Source organism: Scyliorhinus canicula, chromosome 4 (genome assembly GCF_902713615.1).
Source record: "Scyliorhinus canicula chromosome 4, sScyCan1.1, whole genome shotgun sequence".
NCBI lineage: Eukaryota > Metazoa > Chordata > Chondrichthyes > Carcharhiniformes > Scyliorhinidae > Scyliorhinus > Scyliorhinus canicula.
Genome location: NC_052149.1, coordinates 119,049,898 through 119,066,902, shown reverse-complemented (window position 1 = coordinate 119,066,902; position 17,005 = coordinate 119,049,898). Strand labels below are relative to the sequence as shown.

At 48.8% G+C, this 17,005-nt stretch overlaps 1 protein-coding gene across 4 annotated transcripts in view; it reads right to left on the bottom strand.

The window, feature by feature from the left end:
* The window catches only part of ralgps2 (Ral GEF with PH domain and SH3 binding motif 2), a 646,420-nt gene that overhangs the window by 442,958 nt on the left and 186,457 nt on the right, over nucleotides 1–17,005 (bottom strand). For all 4 annotated transcript variants that reach the window (XM_038795105.1, XM_038795106.1, XM_038795104.1 and 1 more), the window contains one exon: nucleotides 8,326–8,450. In XM_038795105.1, the coding sequence (XP_038651033.1) occupies nucleotides 8,326–8,403 (78 nt within the window). In that variant the 5' untranslated portion in view covers nucleotides 8,404–8,450. The remainder of the gene's footprint in view (nucleotides 1–8,325; nucleotides 8,451–17,005) is intronic.

Here is a 17,005-nt window from a genome sequence, read left to right as displayed (position 1 = left end):
TGCGTGTGTGCGCGCGTGTATAATGCGTGTGAGTACGTGCATGCATATCTGAAAGTATGCGGGGGGTGGGGAGACATGCGTGCACGTGTAACCATAATTGTGGGGTGTTTAGCCATAATTGCAGTTATGTGTTCCTTTGTTTTCCATTGTGGCCTGTCTTGCTGTGTGTTTCAATTGCTAATTTCTTTAAAATAAATTTAAAGTACCCAATTTGTTTTTCCCCAATTAAGGGCAATTTAGCGTGGCCAATCCACCGACTCTGCACATCTTTGGGTTGTGGTGGTGAGACCCATGCAGACATGGGGAGAATGTGCAACCTCCACATGGACAGGGCTGAATTCTGAACTGCTTTCAATCCTCAGCTTCGCTACTATTTCTTTATAAAACTGCTCTTTGGATCTAATACTATCTTTAATTTCTTTTGTTAGCCATGGTTAGGATGCTTTTCTCTGTGTTTTTGCGCTAGAAAAAAAATGTATAACTTGTAATCCATACGTAAGTTCCTTGAATATCAGCCATTGCTTATTGACTGTAATGCCTGTTGATAAAGTTCCCCAATTTATCCCAGCCAACTCATAACTCGTACCTTTGTAGTTTCCTTTGTTTAGATTTAGGATCTTAGTTTCAGATCAGACTTCTTTACTTTCCACCTAAGGAAGATTTCTATCAAGATATGGCCAGTGTTCCCTGAAGTACCCCGAACAACAAGATTATTAATAAACCCCTTCACATTGCATAATACCAAATTTACGTTATCGCGTTCCATTGTTGGTTCCTTGACATAGTGGTCCAAAAAAAGTCTCAGTCCTAAATGATTTACACCGTATCCTTTGACTGCAGCCCCTGGTTCTGGACTCCCTCGCCACTAGGAATATCCTTACTGCATCAACCCTATCCAGTTCTGTTCTGAGTTTTACAGGATTCTATCCCCCATTATTCTTCTAAACTCCAGCAACTATATCCTCACCGACTCAATCTCTCCTCATACGTCCGTCCTGCTTTCCCAGGAATCAGTCTGGTAAACCAATGCTGCATTCCCTCCTCAGCAAGAAAATCCTTCCTCAGTTAAGGAGGCCAAAACTGGACACAATATTCCAGGTGTCATCTCATCAAGGTCCTGTATAACTGCAGTAAGACATTGTTGAACCTGTACTCAAATCGTCTTGCTATGAAGGCCAACATTCCAAAGACAACTGGATTTATGAAAAGGAAATCATGTTGGCAAACCTACTGAAGTTTTTTGAGAAGGTAACTCGTAGAATACGTAAGGGAGAATGAGTGCATGTGATGCATTTGGATTTTCAGAAAGCTTTTGATGAAGGTCCCACATAAGAGATTTGTGTGCAAAATTGAAGCACATGGATTGGGTGTAATATATTGCCATGGTTTGAGAATTGGTTAGCTGACAGGAAACAGGGAGGAGAAATAAATGGGTCTTTTTCGGGATGCAGGCAGCGGCTAGTGGGGTCCTGCAGGGATCAGTTCTTGGGCTCCAGCTATTCATAATATGCACCAATAATTTGGATGAGGAAATCCAAAGTAATATTTCCGAATTTGCTGATGACACAAAACTTAGTAAGAACGTGGGTGATGAGGAGGATGGGTAAGAGGCTTCGAGGTTATTTAGAGAAGTTGAGTGAGTGGGCAAATACATGGCAGATACAGTATAATGTGGATAAATGTGAAGTCATCCACTTCAGATGGAGAACAGAATGGCAGAGTATTATTTAAATGGTGACAGATTAGGAAATGTTGGCAACAAAGGGAGCTGGGTGTCAAAGTACCGAGCCACTTAAAGCAAGTATGGTGGTACAGCAAGCAGTTAGGAAGGCAAATGGAATGTTGGCCTTCATTGAAAGAAGACTTGAGTACAGCAGCAAGTATGTCCTACTGCAGCTGGACAGGGCCTTGGTGAGACCACACCTGGAGTAGTGCGTGCAATTTTGGTCTCCTTATCTAAGAAAGGATATACTTGGCACAGAGGAAGTGCAGCAAAGGTTCACCACACTGATTTCTGGGATGGCAGGATTATTACATGAAGAGAGATTGGGTCAACAGGGCCTGTACTCACTGGAATTATGAGAGGAGATTTAATTGAAAAGTCTCAAATTCTGACAGGGCTTGGCAGACAGGATGCAGGAATGTTGTTTCCTCTGGCTGGAGGGTCAGAACAAGAGTCTTAGTATATAGGGTAGGCCATTTAGGACTGAGATGAGGAGAAACCTCTTCACTCAGTGGTGAAAAGATGGAATTCTCTACCAAAGAAGGCTATGAAAGCCATGTCACTGAATATATTTAAGAAGGAAATAGAAAGATATCAAAACTTCAAAGGTGTCAAAGGATATGGGGAGAGGGCAGGAGTATAGTATTGAGATAGAGGATCAGCCTTGAGCATACTGAATGGCAGAGCAGGCTCGAAGGGCCTAATGGCCTACTTCTGCTCCTATTTTCCACGGTTCTATGACCCACATGTAAACCAACTGGGTGAGTAACTGTTAAACAGGACAAATATGTCACATAAACTGGCTCTCTAAAGGGAAAAATCACTTTGGACATGGACGCGCTTACAAAGCGACCAATATTAGCTGCAACTAACAGCATCCCCTGCTTCCTCCATCGCTCACTCTGTCTGGGACAAGTAAGCCATTCTCACCTGTTATGGGTATTGTGTCTTCACTGCCTATTTAGTTGATGTATCATATCTAAACTGTTATTTCATAATAAATTGCTTTAAAATTACCTATGACTTTGACTCCCTTTTTGTTTAATCTGTGACTCCCAGATCAAATCTCACATCAGCTATGACTTCAGCCTTTATAAGTGTTTATCACCAGTAGCTGGAATCAACTCGCACAAAAGAAAAGAGGCATTATGGATTTGTAAATGACATGAAAAACCCAAGTCTGGAAAATTTCTTTGAACTAAATTGCAAAAGCAAGACAAGGGTACACAAATTTGGACTAAAAAAAGGCAAAGTCAGAAAGTCAGAACGTATAACAGAGTTCTTCTTTACAGAGAGAGTGATCAAAACAATAAATAGATTTCCAAACACAATGGGACAGGTAAAAGGCTTGAAAATATTCAAGGAATAATTCAATCCTGCAATTAGGAGGACTTCATTGTTTTATTGCATGAATAAACTACGGTGGATTGAAATTTGTAATTAATACATGTTAGGGTGAGGAGTGGGATGGAAAGGAGAATATCAGTGAAAATAATGAAGATTAGAGATGAGTAAATTGAAAAAGTTAACAGGCAAAGAACTGCAGTGGAAGAGAAAAGACAAATTCAGCAACAACAAGAAATCCATTTCTAATTTTCATGCATTCTATCCACATACAATGAAGCATTTTTTCTTTGGGAAGATTACTCATTTGACTTGGAGCAATCACAAGGAACAAAATACTTTGGTCAAACTGCACGTCCTTGATTGGTTTCATGCTATTGTATTTCCACACAGGCAACATCAATGTTTCTTTCAATTTACATATAGCACGCTGTAAATACTTGGGCCTAGGCTTTCTTTTTTGAAATCACCCAACTACAAACGTGACAGGGCAAACAGTACAAAAACATGGTTAAAAGAACCAAGCGCCAAATCCCCAGCCCAAAAATATACAGGGCCAATTTTGCTCTGTCCACTGGTGATGGCCAGCAACACTTGTCATAGGCACATCCTATCAAAGTTACAAAGTTGGCTGAGGGAATGGATATAATGTTGGCTGAGGGACAGGAAAAAGATGGTGAACTCCTGTTTTTCAGAATAGGGGGAGATGTACATTGGGGTTACCCAAGGTTGGTACAGCATAACAGCTTTACCTGATATATATTTATAACTTAGGCTTGGGTGTACAGGACAGATTTTCAAAATTTGCAAATGACCCAAACGTGGAAATATTGTGAACTGTGCGAAGGATAGTGATGAACTTCAAGAGGACAGAGATGGGCTAATGGAATGATTGGAAAATGGCAAATTAAATTTAATGCAGAAAAAGGAAAGTAAAACTAATTTGGCCACCAATGGCCCACACAGAATGTAACGACCATAAGACATAGGAGCAGAATTAGGCCACTTGGCCCATCGAGTCCACTCCGCCATTCAATCATGGCTGATATTTTTTTCATCCCCATTCTCCTGCGTTATCACCATAACCCCTGATCGCCTTATTGATCAAAAACCTATCTATCTCGGTTTTAAAGACAACCAGTGATTTGGCCTCCACAGCCTTCTGCAGTAAAGAGTTCCACTGATTCACCACTCTCTGACTGAAGAAATTCCTCCTCATCTCTGTTTTAAAGGATCGTCCCTTTAGTCTGAGATTATGTCCTCTGCTTCTAGTTATTCCTACAAGTGGAAACATTCTCTCAACGTCCACTCTATCCAGGCCACGCAGTATCCTGTAAGTTTCAATAAGATCCCCCTCATCCTTCTAAACCCTAACGAGTACAGACCCAGAATCCTCAACCGTTCCTCATACGACAAGCTCTTCATTCCAGGGATCATTCTTGTGAACTTCCTCTGGACCCTTTACAAGGTCAGCACATTCTTCCTGCCTGGGGCCCAAAACTGCTCACAATAATCCAAATGGGGTCTGACCAGAGCCTTATACAGCCTCAGAAGTACATCACTGCTCTTGTATTCTAACTATCTTGACATGAATGCTAACATTGCATTTGCCTTCCTAACTGCCGACTGAACCTGCACGTTAATCTCAAGAGAATCATGAACAAGGACTCCCAAGTCTTTTTGTGCTTCTGATTTCCTAAGCATTTCCCCATTTAGAAAATAATCTATGCCTCCATTTCTCCTACCAAAGTGCATAACCTCACACTTTCCCACATTGTATTCCATCTGCCACTTCTTTGCCCACTCTCCTGGCCTGTCCAAGTCCTTCTGAAGCCCGCCTGCTTCCTCAATACTACCTGCCCCTCTACAGATTTTGTATCATGCAACCATGCCTTCAGTTCCTTCTTCCAGATCATTAATGTATATTGTGAAAAGTTGTGGTCCCAGCACCGACCCCCGAGGTACACCACTAGTCACCGGCTGCCATCCTGAAAAAGACCCCTTTATCCCCACTCTCTGCCTTCTGCCAGTCAGCCAATCCTCTATCCATGCCAGGATCTTACCCTGAACACCATGGGCTTTTAACTTATTTAACAATCTCCTATGCAGCACCTTGTCAAAGGCCTTTTGGAAATCTCAATAGCGTCCACTGGTTCTTTTGTCTAACTTCCTTGTCACTTCCTCAAAGAACTCGAACAGATTTGTCAGACATGACCTCCCTTTGATGAAGCCGTGCTGACCCAGTCCTATTATATCATGTGCTTCCAAGTACTCTGCGATCTCATCTTTAATAATGGACTCTAAAATCTTACCAATGACCGTTAGTCAGGCTAACCAGCCTATAATTTCCCGTCTTCTGCCTCCCTCCCTTCTTAAACAGTGGTGTTACATTAGCCACTTTCCCGTCCTCTGGGACCCTTCCTGCCTCAGTGATTCCTGAAAGATCATAACCAATGTCTCCACAATCTCCTCAGCTGTCTCTTTTAGAACCCTGGGGTATAGTCTATCCGGTCCAGGCGACTCTATAGAGGATCCAGAAAAAAAATTAAGAGAATGCCTCCAGGGATGAGGGACTTCAGTTACAGAGAGAAGCTGGGGTTGTTTTTCTTTGAGATCAGAAGGTTGAGAGTAGATGTGTTCAAAATCATGAGGAGCCTAGAGAGAGCTATATTTTATCTTCGATCTGCTGCTCAGCTACTTAAATTTGCAAGTAACTTTAATCAGGATAATTATCATAAGGCAAATTGTAGAGCAGCAGAATCAACATGTGACGAAAGGGCTGTACGGGAAAGAGGGATTGTTTTTCATGGAACAATGGCAACAATTCTGGGCAGAAAAGAGTTGTACCCATTGGATGAGCTGCACCTAAATTGGGATGGGATCTGTGTTCTGGCAGAAAGGTTAATAGTTAGACGGCAAAGGCTTTAAACCAGTAACAGGGAAGGGGAGTAATCCTCAAGAAATATATGCAGCCCAAGTGTAAACACAACAGGGAAAGACAATATAGGGAAGAAAAAGGGAAGGGAGGACATGAAGACAAAGGAATGGGTATTTAGAGAATGGGAGTCTAAAAAGATAGTAAAATAGGAAATGAGAGGAAATCCTATTAAAAATAATTTCAAATGCCATAAGTAGGTAAAGGTGTGGTTCAACGATTGAGAGCCTTGGCACCAGTACTGGGAAAGAGGGGACCTTTTCCAGTCGGCCAGTCTTCATCTGAATCATGCTGGGACCAGAGTCCTGGCGAATCACGTATCTAGGGTTGTAGATAGGGCTTTAAACTAAATAGTAACGGGCGGGGAGGGTTCAGTTGTAAGGAGAATTAGAAAATCAAAGTTAATATGGGTGGCACGGTGGTGCAATGGTTAGCACAGCTGCCTCATGGCGCACATTCTCCCCATGTTTGCGTGGGTTCTCATCCCCACAACCCAAAGATCTGGAGGCTGGGCAAATTGGCCACAATAAATTGCCCCTTAATTGGGAAAAAAAGAATGGGGTACTCTAAATGTATTTTAAAAATAAGAAAATCAAAGTTAAAGGAGAAGGTAAAGTGCAGATTAATGACAAGAACTTTAAACTAGTTAAAGGAGCCAAAGGCTCTGAAGAGGTTAGTAAAGTTTCCAGAACATGTAATAGAACAGATAAGTATAAAAGGTGGCAGGAATCTGACTTCAGGACAAGCAGGTGGGCAGGGGGGACTGGGTTGCATTGTTAGTAAGCAATGAAATTAAATCAATACCAAGAAGCAATATAGGATCAGAAGGCATAGAATCTCTGTGGGTGGAGTTGAGAAATCGCCAAGGAAAACAAACCCTGATGGGAGTTATGTTCAGGCCCCCTAGCAGAAGTCAGGATGTGGAGCAGAAAATAAATCAGGAGATAAAAAGGCATAGAAGAAAAACAATATTACAATAATCACGGTGGGGTCTTCAATATGCAGGTGGACTGGGAGAATCAGAATGTCGAAAAGATAGGTTTATTTGGAGCAGCTTGTGACAGAGCCCAGGCAATACTGGATTTGTTGATGTGCAATGAGACAGACCTGATTAGGGAACTGAAGGTTAAGGAACCCATGGGGGCAGTGACCACCACAATATGATAGAATTTACCCTGCAGTTTGAAAGGGAGAAGCTGGAATCAGATGTAACGGTATTATAATTCAGAGATGGATGGAGGACGTTCTTGACCAAGGAACAGTTGGAGATGTGGGGGTGTGATAAAGCTGGAGATCCAGATGGCGGTCAAGGTGGTAGTGACTGAGATGTTGGTCGCCATGCAGGCAGCGATCGACGGAGTGGGGAAGAAGCTGGAAACTCAAGGGAAGGCGATCCAGTAGGTGATGTCCAAGGTTGTGAGGGTGAGGATGGAACCATGCCTGAGAGTCTTCAAGGTTTCAGACCAGCCAGAACTACATATGGGGATGAGGACAGATGCCTTGGCTTTTGTTTCCTTAATTACATGCCGGAGAATCCTGCTCGGCTGGCGATCAGCAGCACCGCCTACAACTACAGACTGACTGGCAGACCTATCGGAATTTCTCCACCTAGAGAAGATCAAGTACACCATCCGAAGGTCATACGAGGGCTTCCATAAAGCATGGGGGCTATTCACCAGCCTGTTCCAAGATCTGTTCGAAGCCAACAGTGACTAGGAAGAAAGGGGGGAGGAAGGGACTGAGGAGAACAGACAAGAGCCCACATCATGGAGATATGGGGGGGAAAAAGGAGGGGAGGGCAGGAAGCTCCTCACCCCCGCAACCAACCAAATCAACAACAGGAACTGGAGAAGCGAATAGCGGAGCACAGTGAAATGACACCCAGGACGCAAGGTGGTGCTAGGAAAGAGCCAGACGACCAATATTTTGGGGGAGGGGGGGGGGGGGGGGGGGGGGGGGGGGGGGGGGGGGGGGGGGGGGGGGGGAAGACTGTACGTACAATTTGTAATATGAAACATCATACCGTGTAAATATCAGGTGCACTATATGTTAACCGGTTACACTGGAAATATTAGACAATACCAATAAAAAAAAAAATTTTTTAAAGTTTCTTTTGATAACACTCCTATAAAAAGTGCCTTGAGATGTTTGACTATGTTACAGGTACAAATACAAGGTTGTTATTCAGACTTAACCAGGAAATACTCATAGGTACCATTATGAAAAGCCTATTTGAAGTTTCCAAACACAACAAATTAGCGAATATGAAAAACATCAACTCAGATGGTTGCGTGACGTTTCAAAGAATGAATAGAAGCCTTACCTCAGAAGCCGTGGTTGTAAAAGATATAGTGCTCGACTGTCCATTGGTCAGGTCCATACTTCCTATGCCATCCACCATAGCAGCACTATGGAAAGCTCATGGTCAGGATGGGATCTTCATCACTCCTACAACACAAAGAAATGGCACCAGTTACAAGATTTCTATCAGAGTAGCTCAAACTCTACTTATGTGGGCGGCACAGTAGCACAGTGTGGGTGGCACAGTAGCACAGCGATTAGCACTGTCGCTTCATAGCGCTAGGGATCGGGGTTCAATTCCCGACTTGGGTCACTGTCTGTGTGGAGTCTGCACGCTCTCCCCGTGTTTGCTTGTTTTCCTCCGGGTAGTCCATTTCCTCCCACACGTCCCGAAAGACGTGGTTGTTAGGTGAATTGGACATTCTGAATTCTCCCTCTGTGTACCTGAACAGGTGCCAGAGTGCTGGGACTAGGGGATTTTTACAGTAACATCATTGCAGTGCTGATGTAAGCCTATTTGTGACACTAATAAAAGATTATTATAAAGCACATTAGTTAAAAAGAGGTGCATGATGTTGTGAAACAATACTGAATTATTTAATTTTCTCTTCCGTGACCAGCTGAATGACTAAAAAGCAAATAAGCACCTCAAATGTATGCCTTCAAAACAACTGCCATAAACTGACAAAGAAGCTGATGATTTTAAATGATTCAAACAAGCAGAAGGTTGACTTCCAATTATTGTACAGAAAAAGCTTACACAATGACAAACTATTCATTTCATACGACTGAATATGTTTCTGCAACATTTAAATTGTAATATTACGACCGAGTACAATATCTATGCACTCAAATATCCAACATGTTTACTAATTCCATTCTAAATTATTCCAATCTAAATGATGCAGTAATTTAGTTGTGGCCAGTAATGCGAGTTTATCTGGAAGTATTCACTTCACAATTACTTTATCAAATGAAACACACAACTTGGATGATCTTGAATTCAATTTCTCTCAATATATGATTTTGGCAGTATTTCCTTCTTCAAAACATTAAGCCTTCTGGAATATGGGTTCTCAAATGGAAACGGTGCATTATCCCCTTCATGTTTTCCAGTTTTTTCTACAGTCAAGCATAATTCTGCTTATCCCTGATGACCATACAGTGGTTCCTGGGTAGATTTTCTTCTCTCACAGACAGTGAGGAGTCCAATCATAGCACCCCAAATACTGCTCTGAAAAGGACCAGCTGACTCAGCACAGGCCAGGGAATCAGACCTAGAATCTTCCAAATTTCTTAACCTATTTTCCATAGCCTCATGTTTGAAGGCAATCAATCAAAGATTATCCTCGTGTACTCCGCAGCGGAATACTGTGTACTGGTGTAAGGACCAAAAGTAGCCAGTAAACTGAACATTGCATCACTGGAACACTACATTTTCACCAAAAAATCAAAAACTGTTCTAACATTAAAAATTTCAAGTTCGTTTAATTCAGAGGTAAGCATTTCTTCATAGAAACTTAAAACATGTCAAAATTATTGGAAATTCATTTTAAAAAAGTACATGATAAAAAATACATCAATCGTAGAAAAACAGAGCGAAAATCAAATGTTTTCACACAAGACTTAATAAAAAAAATAGTGCATCAGGGTAAAAATATTCCATTCAGAGATTTAAGCAATTTTTGACCAAACATCAACTCTTTTCACAAAAATTGTTAGAAGTTAAAAATTCTAATAAATCTCAAAAAAATGCCTAAATCACTTGAGATATGCATTTTTTGCCAGAAAACCAACATTTTTCATTTGATAAACAAACTTGTTATAACTTCATTAAAAATAGAGGGATAAGACAAAATAAAGGATCAACTCACTGCGATAAACATTTGCTTTCTTAACATTGATTCCAACACCCTGGTTACCACGTTGCCACACATCGCCAGTGCCACTGCCACTTTCCCCCAAACCGATCTGCCATGAAGCTCAGCAAATGGAGGAAAACAAATGACTCGCCATCCCTGCAGGACCTCACCAACGTCCCTCCACTTGAAGTCACACAAGTCATTTTGGACTAATACACACAACGTCAGGCAGTGCAATTTCAAAAAAATAAGTGACAACTAAACACCTCGTGAAAGCCCCGACACTGAAGGCGCTCGGTTTCTATCCCCCACGTAGCTCATGGGCATCTCTAAATCAAATTCATACAAACTAATGGCAGATGCAAATACCGGGTGCACAAATGGAAAATTAAAAACTCCCGTGTGCAACTGTGGTCACCCAGAACAGAATATGGAACACAATGACTCAATCCCCGACTCATAAATACAAAGGAGGTACGGTACAGTGGCTAGCACCGCTGCCTCACAGCGCCAAGGACCTATGTTCAATTCCAGCCTTAGGTGACCGTCTGTGTGGAGTTTGCACTTTCACCCTCGTCTGCTAGATTAACTATTCTAAATTGCCCCTTGGTGTCCAAGAATGTACAGGCTACATGGGTAGTGGGGTTCAGGGATAGGGCAGGGGAGTGGACCTAGGGAGGATGCTTTTTCAGAGGGCCGGTGTAGGCGCGATGGACCAAATGCACTGAAGGAATTTTATTGCAGTGATACACATTGCTACTCCTGACATAATATCCTGGCTTGGCCATCTTGATGTAAAATTATAGTTGCTGCTCTATACTCAGCCGTACAAAAGAGCATGTCACACCTGCATACTTCCTTGACGTGGGTTTTGTATGTCCTACTGGTTGTCTGGCACGGCTACCACACCATACGGAAAATCCTTGGGTATCCGACTATATTCTATGCTGCAAATGTGCCTGAACTAGCAAAGTCACCTCTGCTTGATGATTGTCAAACATACTTTGGGGATTTGCCTTTGAGAGGACTGCCGTATTCATGATTCTGAACTTCCATGAGATTCCCACAATGCGCAAAGATGAATATTGTTGAGATTTATTTTTTCATGGCAAAAATTGTCCATCTTTCAAAGGCATACAAGGTGAGAAGAACACAGGCCTCATAAACTTGGATCTCAGTCCTAAGAGTAAGCTTGTTATCATTCCATGAACATTTCATTGAATGGAAAAGTGATAGCTGCTTTCCCAATGTATGTATTGATTTCTGGATCAAGAGATAAATGGGGCGTGATTCTCCGATGCCGCGCCGCATCGGGAAAGCCGTCGTGAACTCGGCCGAGTTCCACGACGGCGCAAAACGGCCCCGATCGCGATCGATTCTGGCCCCGGAAATGGGCTAGGAGCGAGGCCGCGGGAAACACTGGGGGGGGGGGGGGGGGGTGACGTCTAAAGCCCGCGACGCCCGAATGACGCCGCTCCGCGTCGTAAAAGGGCGCGAGCGACGACAACAAGGGAGGGGGTGAAAATGTCAGAGCCACGGAAGGCCGCCCCGAGGTTCCGTAATACGGACCTCGAGACCCTCCTCGATGAGGTGGAGCAGCACAGGGGCATCATCTGCCCAAGACGAGGGCATCGCCACCCTTCCAGCATTGTGCGACGGGCCTGGCGTGAGGTGGGCACGGCAGTCAGTGCTGTGGGGCAGACCCCTCAGTCTGGGAGCAGTACCGCAAGAAGCTCCACGACCTCACCAGGTCTGCCAGGGTAAGTGCCACGAGGGTGCCCCTGGGTCACAACCATCCCGCCCCCCCCCAATGTCCCTCATCACCCACCTTCCCCCCAGGCACGAGGGTAAGGGGGAGGGGAGGGCGAGAGTGAGTGGAGGGTGGTTAACAAAGTTGTCACAGACCCACATGAGCACTGTGACCCACTGGAGAGATGCCATGGTGTAGCTGCAACTTTCCTCCCAACCTGTGCCAATATCTGAACGCCCTGATGATACCTGCCGAATTGTGATGATCTATCTATGCCCCTCCCAACAGGACAAGACTGCTCACAACAGCTGAGAGCGCAACAGAACCGGAGGGGGTTCACCCATTATGCACCCCCTGACAGTGTTCGAACAGAGGGCACTGGACCTTGCTGGGGGATCTGCCACCCGGGAGGTCGCGCAATGCGAGGTTGGAGGTGCAGAACCAAGTGAGACAACCCAGCATGACAACCCCCCCCCCCAGCCATCCTCTGTCCCCTCACACTCTACCCACTGGACCCCCCATCCTCTGTCCCCTCACACTCTACCCACTGGACCCCCCATCCTCTGTCCCCTCACACTCTGCCCACTGGACCCCCCATCCTCTGTCCCCTCAGACTCTACTCACTGGACTATCCTACGCCCGGCCGAGCGTGTCTAACTAACTCCGTATTATTCTGTTCCCTAGGGCGTGCTGACGAACGTCCAGGGCCGTCTAGTGCCACTCACAGGTGACCATCCGCGATGACCACCGCACCCAGGGCCGCACGCCAGAGGGTGGCAGGAGGTCAGCCAGGAGTGCCATCCTCCAAATCCGGGACTCTTGAGCAGGACGCACAGAGGACGGTGATGCAGTCAACAGACTCACCTGACGCAGAACCAGACATGGGCCGCGTGCGCCCTGCGCTGGGATATGACTGGGACCAGGACACTCCTGATTTTTTGACAGACGAGGACCTAGAGCTTGCGGCACTGCTGTCTCCCACACCATCCACCATCCCAGAGACACTCACCTCGGTTGGGCAATTAAGTGATGAGGCTCCTGGGTCACGGTCTGGTGTGCACCACACAGCTGAGCCGGTACAGCAGGTGGAGGTCGGAGCAGCCGAGGGGCTGGACAGTCGGAGGGCTGCCCAGGCCCAGCATTCAGCTGCCGCTCAGACGTTTCCCGGGTTCCTGGATTTACTCGACCCACTTGGACAGCCGATGCATTTTGAAACCCAGGGACACAATGACGGGATGAGGGCCGTCTTCCAGCAGCTGCAGACGCAGTTAGAGGAGTCAAACCGCGTCCAGGAGCAGGGAGTGGTGCGCTCATGGCACCCACCCAGGCCGACACCGCACGGGTGGCGTCCGCGGTCGAGGCAATGGGTGAAACGGTTTCGGCCATGGGTCAAGTTATGCAAGGCGTTGGGCTTAATGTGCACGCATCATTCATGGCCCTGGAGAGGGTTGCCCTCTCACAGGCAGCAATGTGCCAGAGCCAACATGACATTGCCGGTGCGCAACGGGCCCTGGCCGAGTCTCACCAGGTCATGGCCCAGTCCCAGCAGGCCATGACACAGTCCCAGCAGTCAGTCGTGGAGAGCATCGACTGCCTGACGCACGTGCTGGATGGCGTCACGCACTCACGGGTTGAGGTCGCACAGTCCCTGGCGGGAATATCTCACTTCCCTGGACTCCGTCTCAGCGAACCTTCGGACCCTGGTCAATACCGTTGCAGGCCTCCAGGACTGGCAGCGCCAGGTGTCGGTGGGGCGACGGGGCACCTCCCCGCTTGCACCTCCGTCCCACAGTGAGGCCCGGGGGCCACCGGGCTCCCCGAAGGAGGTGGTGGTTCTGGGGCCCGTCCCATTAACTCCATCGCGGCACGTCCCGGAACGCTCGGCCTCCCCCCGTCCCATTCCTGGTGCATCGGGTGGGCAGCGGGCAGAGCAGGGTGGCACCGTGTCATCCGAAACGCCCGTGGAGCAGCCTGGCCCATCAAGGCCGGGTCGCCCCAGGAAACGAATGCCGACGGGGAGACATGTCACGGGGCGTGATTCTCAGCAGTCCGCCTCCACTCCTGCTGTACCATCTGGGGATTCACTTAGACGTAGTGGTAGGGCCCGTAAGGCAATGAAGAGGGACACATAGTAAGTTGGCACGGGTGAAGGGCACAGTTTAGTTGTAATGGCTCGGGCATCTGTACTTAATATTTACCATTAAACTCACTGTTGCACCTAACTTGTAAGACTGTGTGATTTTTCCGTTGCCACGGGGATCATGATGGTGACTGAGTGTCGCTGGGGTTGACGAGCGGTGAAACTTCGGTGCCGAGTGTGCAATCCCTTCCCCCCACCTCCTCCCACAGCTACCCCACGCGGGCACGTGATGGAGTGTCCCTGACGAACTCAGCGACCACCGAGATGGATGGTTCAGCTATTGCCATGAGTCAGACTTTGTCTAACGATTCTGAGTTCACAGCTCATCATAGAGCGGGCTGTCATCTTTCAACATGGCACTGATCACACCCGCTGACACAGCCATCAATGTCGTGTCATACCGTTTTGCCGCAGTGGTAAGGGTGATCGCGAAGTGCAGCAGTGTATACAGAGCGGGGATGCGGGGGTGGTGGCAGTTGTCTGCTGACCGTCTGCACGACTGGCGATGTAGGTGGCAGTGTAGTGTTCAGCGTTGCAGCCACCAATGCGTCGCTTGCCCGCTGTCCTCGCCGGTGCCGTCGTGCAGCCTCCTGGACATTACCAGCACCCAGGTCGTGTGTGTGTGCTGCGCACGACGCACCACCAACCTCCTCCTCCGTCTCCGTGTTGTCACCACTGCCAGTGGCTTCTCCCTCCGACTCCTCCACCAGGGCATCTCCCCTCTGCACAGCATACCACAACAATGCGAGCGACCCTGACAGGGCTGGTACTGCAGGGCCCCGCCGGAACGGTCCAGGCACCTGAATCGCATTTTCAGAAGACCAAAGCAGCGCTCCACCACACCCCTGGTTGCTGCATGGGCCTCATTGTAAAGGGTCTCCGCGTTGGTCTGACCTCAGTGGACAGACCCCTGTCACCCAGCAACCAGCCCCTCAGCCGGGAGGGGCGTCCCTCAAACATAGCAGGGATGAATGACTGCGCAAGAATGTACGCATCATGCACACTCCCAGGGAACCTTGCGCACACGTGATGATCTTCATTCTGGGGGTCGCATACCACCTGGATGTTCATGGAGTATGTCCCCCTCCTGTTTGTGAACACTTCCCTGTTGCCTGCAGGCGGGCGCATGGGGACGTGAACACAATCAATCACTCCCTGGACCATCGGTATCCCGGCCACATTGGCAAATCCACGGGCTCGTGCTTCTTGATTTGCTCGGTCCTCGGGAAAGGTGATATAGCGGTCGGCGATGGCAAACAGGGCTTCGGTCACATCCCAGATGCACCTGTGCACCGATGCCTGCGATATCCCGGATATCCCACAGCGACCGTCTCTCTGCTCAACCGGAGTCTCCTCCTGCAGGTGATGTCTGGCAGTGTCTCGAAAGAGATCCGGGTACAGTACACCCTAGGCCTCGTTCGTCGCCTCTGGCGCCCTGGCTCCACCATCAATGTCTCCTCCTCCTCCTCCCCCCCCATGCTGCTCGACGACGGGCCACTCCGCGGCCATTCCCTCTGCTGCTGCAGCTGCCCCTGCATCCACTGTGGGATGTCGCTGTGGACGCTGCTGGATGTCCAACTGCAGTGCAGCGGCCCCAACCATTGCGCTGAACATAGCCGTTCTGTTCGAATACATTATGGTCACCAACAGAAGGGTGGTGGGGGGCAGAGAAACAACATGTTAGACGGAGGTTATTCGACACCTCGGCAGCTGCCTGTCACGGGATACCTGTGTCCCCCGGTGGCCTGGTCGCGCTGCTGACACGCGGCCAGCCTAACCCCATGTCACTTTCTGCATCCAACGGTCAGTTAAGAACGTCCTCGTCACCGGTGCGTCAGTGGCCTGTGCCCATCAGCCACAGGGCAACCAGCGGCCGTGTCCTCGTCACCATCCTGCCATGGCAGGGTGGCTGAGATGTTGCAGCTGTAGGTGGACGACCCACTCCACTCACTCCCTCTCCCCCCTCCACTCACTCACTCTCCCCCTCCCTCCCACTACTCACTCTCCCCCCCTCCACTACTCCCTCTTCTCCCCTCCCCCTCCACTACTCCCTCTCCCCCCCCTCCACTACTCACTCTCCCCCCTCCCCCCTCCACTACTCACTCTCCCCCCCTCCCCCCTCCACTACTCACTCTCCCCTCCACTACTCCCTCTCTCCCCTCCACTACTCCCTCTCTCCCCTCCACTACTCCCTCTCTCTCTCCCCCTCCCACTTCTCCCTCCCCCTCCCACTTCTCCCTCCCCACTTCTCCCTCTCCACCCTCCCACTTCTCCCTCTCCACCCTCCCACTTCTCCCTCTCCACCCTCCCACTTCTCCCTCTCCACCCTCCCACTTCCCCCCCTCCCACTGCCCCCCCCTCACCACTTCCCCCCCCTCCACTTCCCCCCCCTCCCACTTCCCCCTCTCCCACTCCCCCCCCCTCCCCTCCCCCCCCCTCCCCACTTCCCCCCCACTTCCCCCCTCTCCCACTTCCCCCCCCTCCCACTTCCCCCCTCTCCCACTTCCCCTCCCCTCTCCCACTTCTCCCCCCCTCTCCCACTTCCCCCCCCTCTCCCACTTCCCCCCCCTCTCCCACTTCCCCCCCCTCTCCCACTTCCCCCCCCCTCCCACTTCCCCCCCCTCCCACTTCCCCCCCTCTCCCACTTCCCCCCCTCTCCCACTCCCCCCCCTCTCCCCCCTCCCACTTCCCCCCCTTTCCCACTTCCCCCCCCTTTCCCACTTCCCCCCCTCTCCCACTCCCCCCCCTCCCACCCCCCCCCCCCACTCACCCGCCCCCCCCTCTCCACCCCCCCCACTTCCCCCCCCTCTCCCACCCCCCCCACTCCCACTTCCCCCCTCCTCTCCCACTTCCCCCCTCTCCCACTTCCCCCCTCTCCCACTTCCCCCCCCTCTCCCACTCCCCCCCTCCCACTGCCTCCCTCCTCTCCCACTTCCCCCCCCCTCTCCCA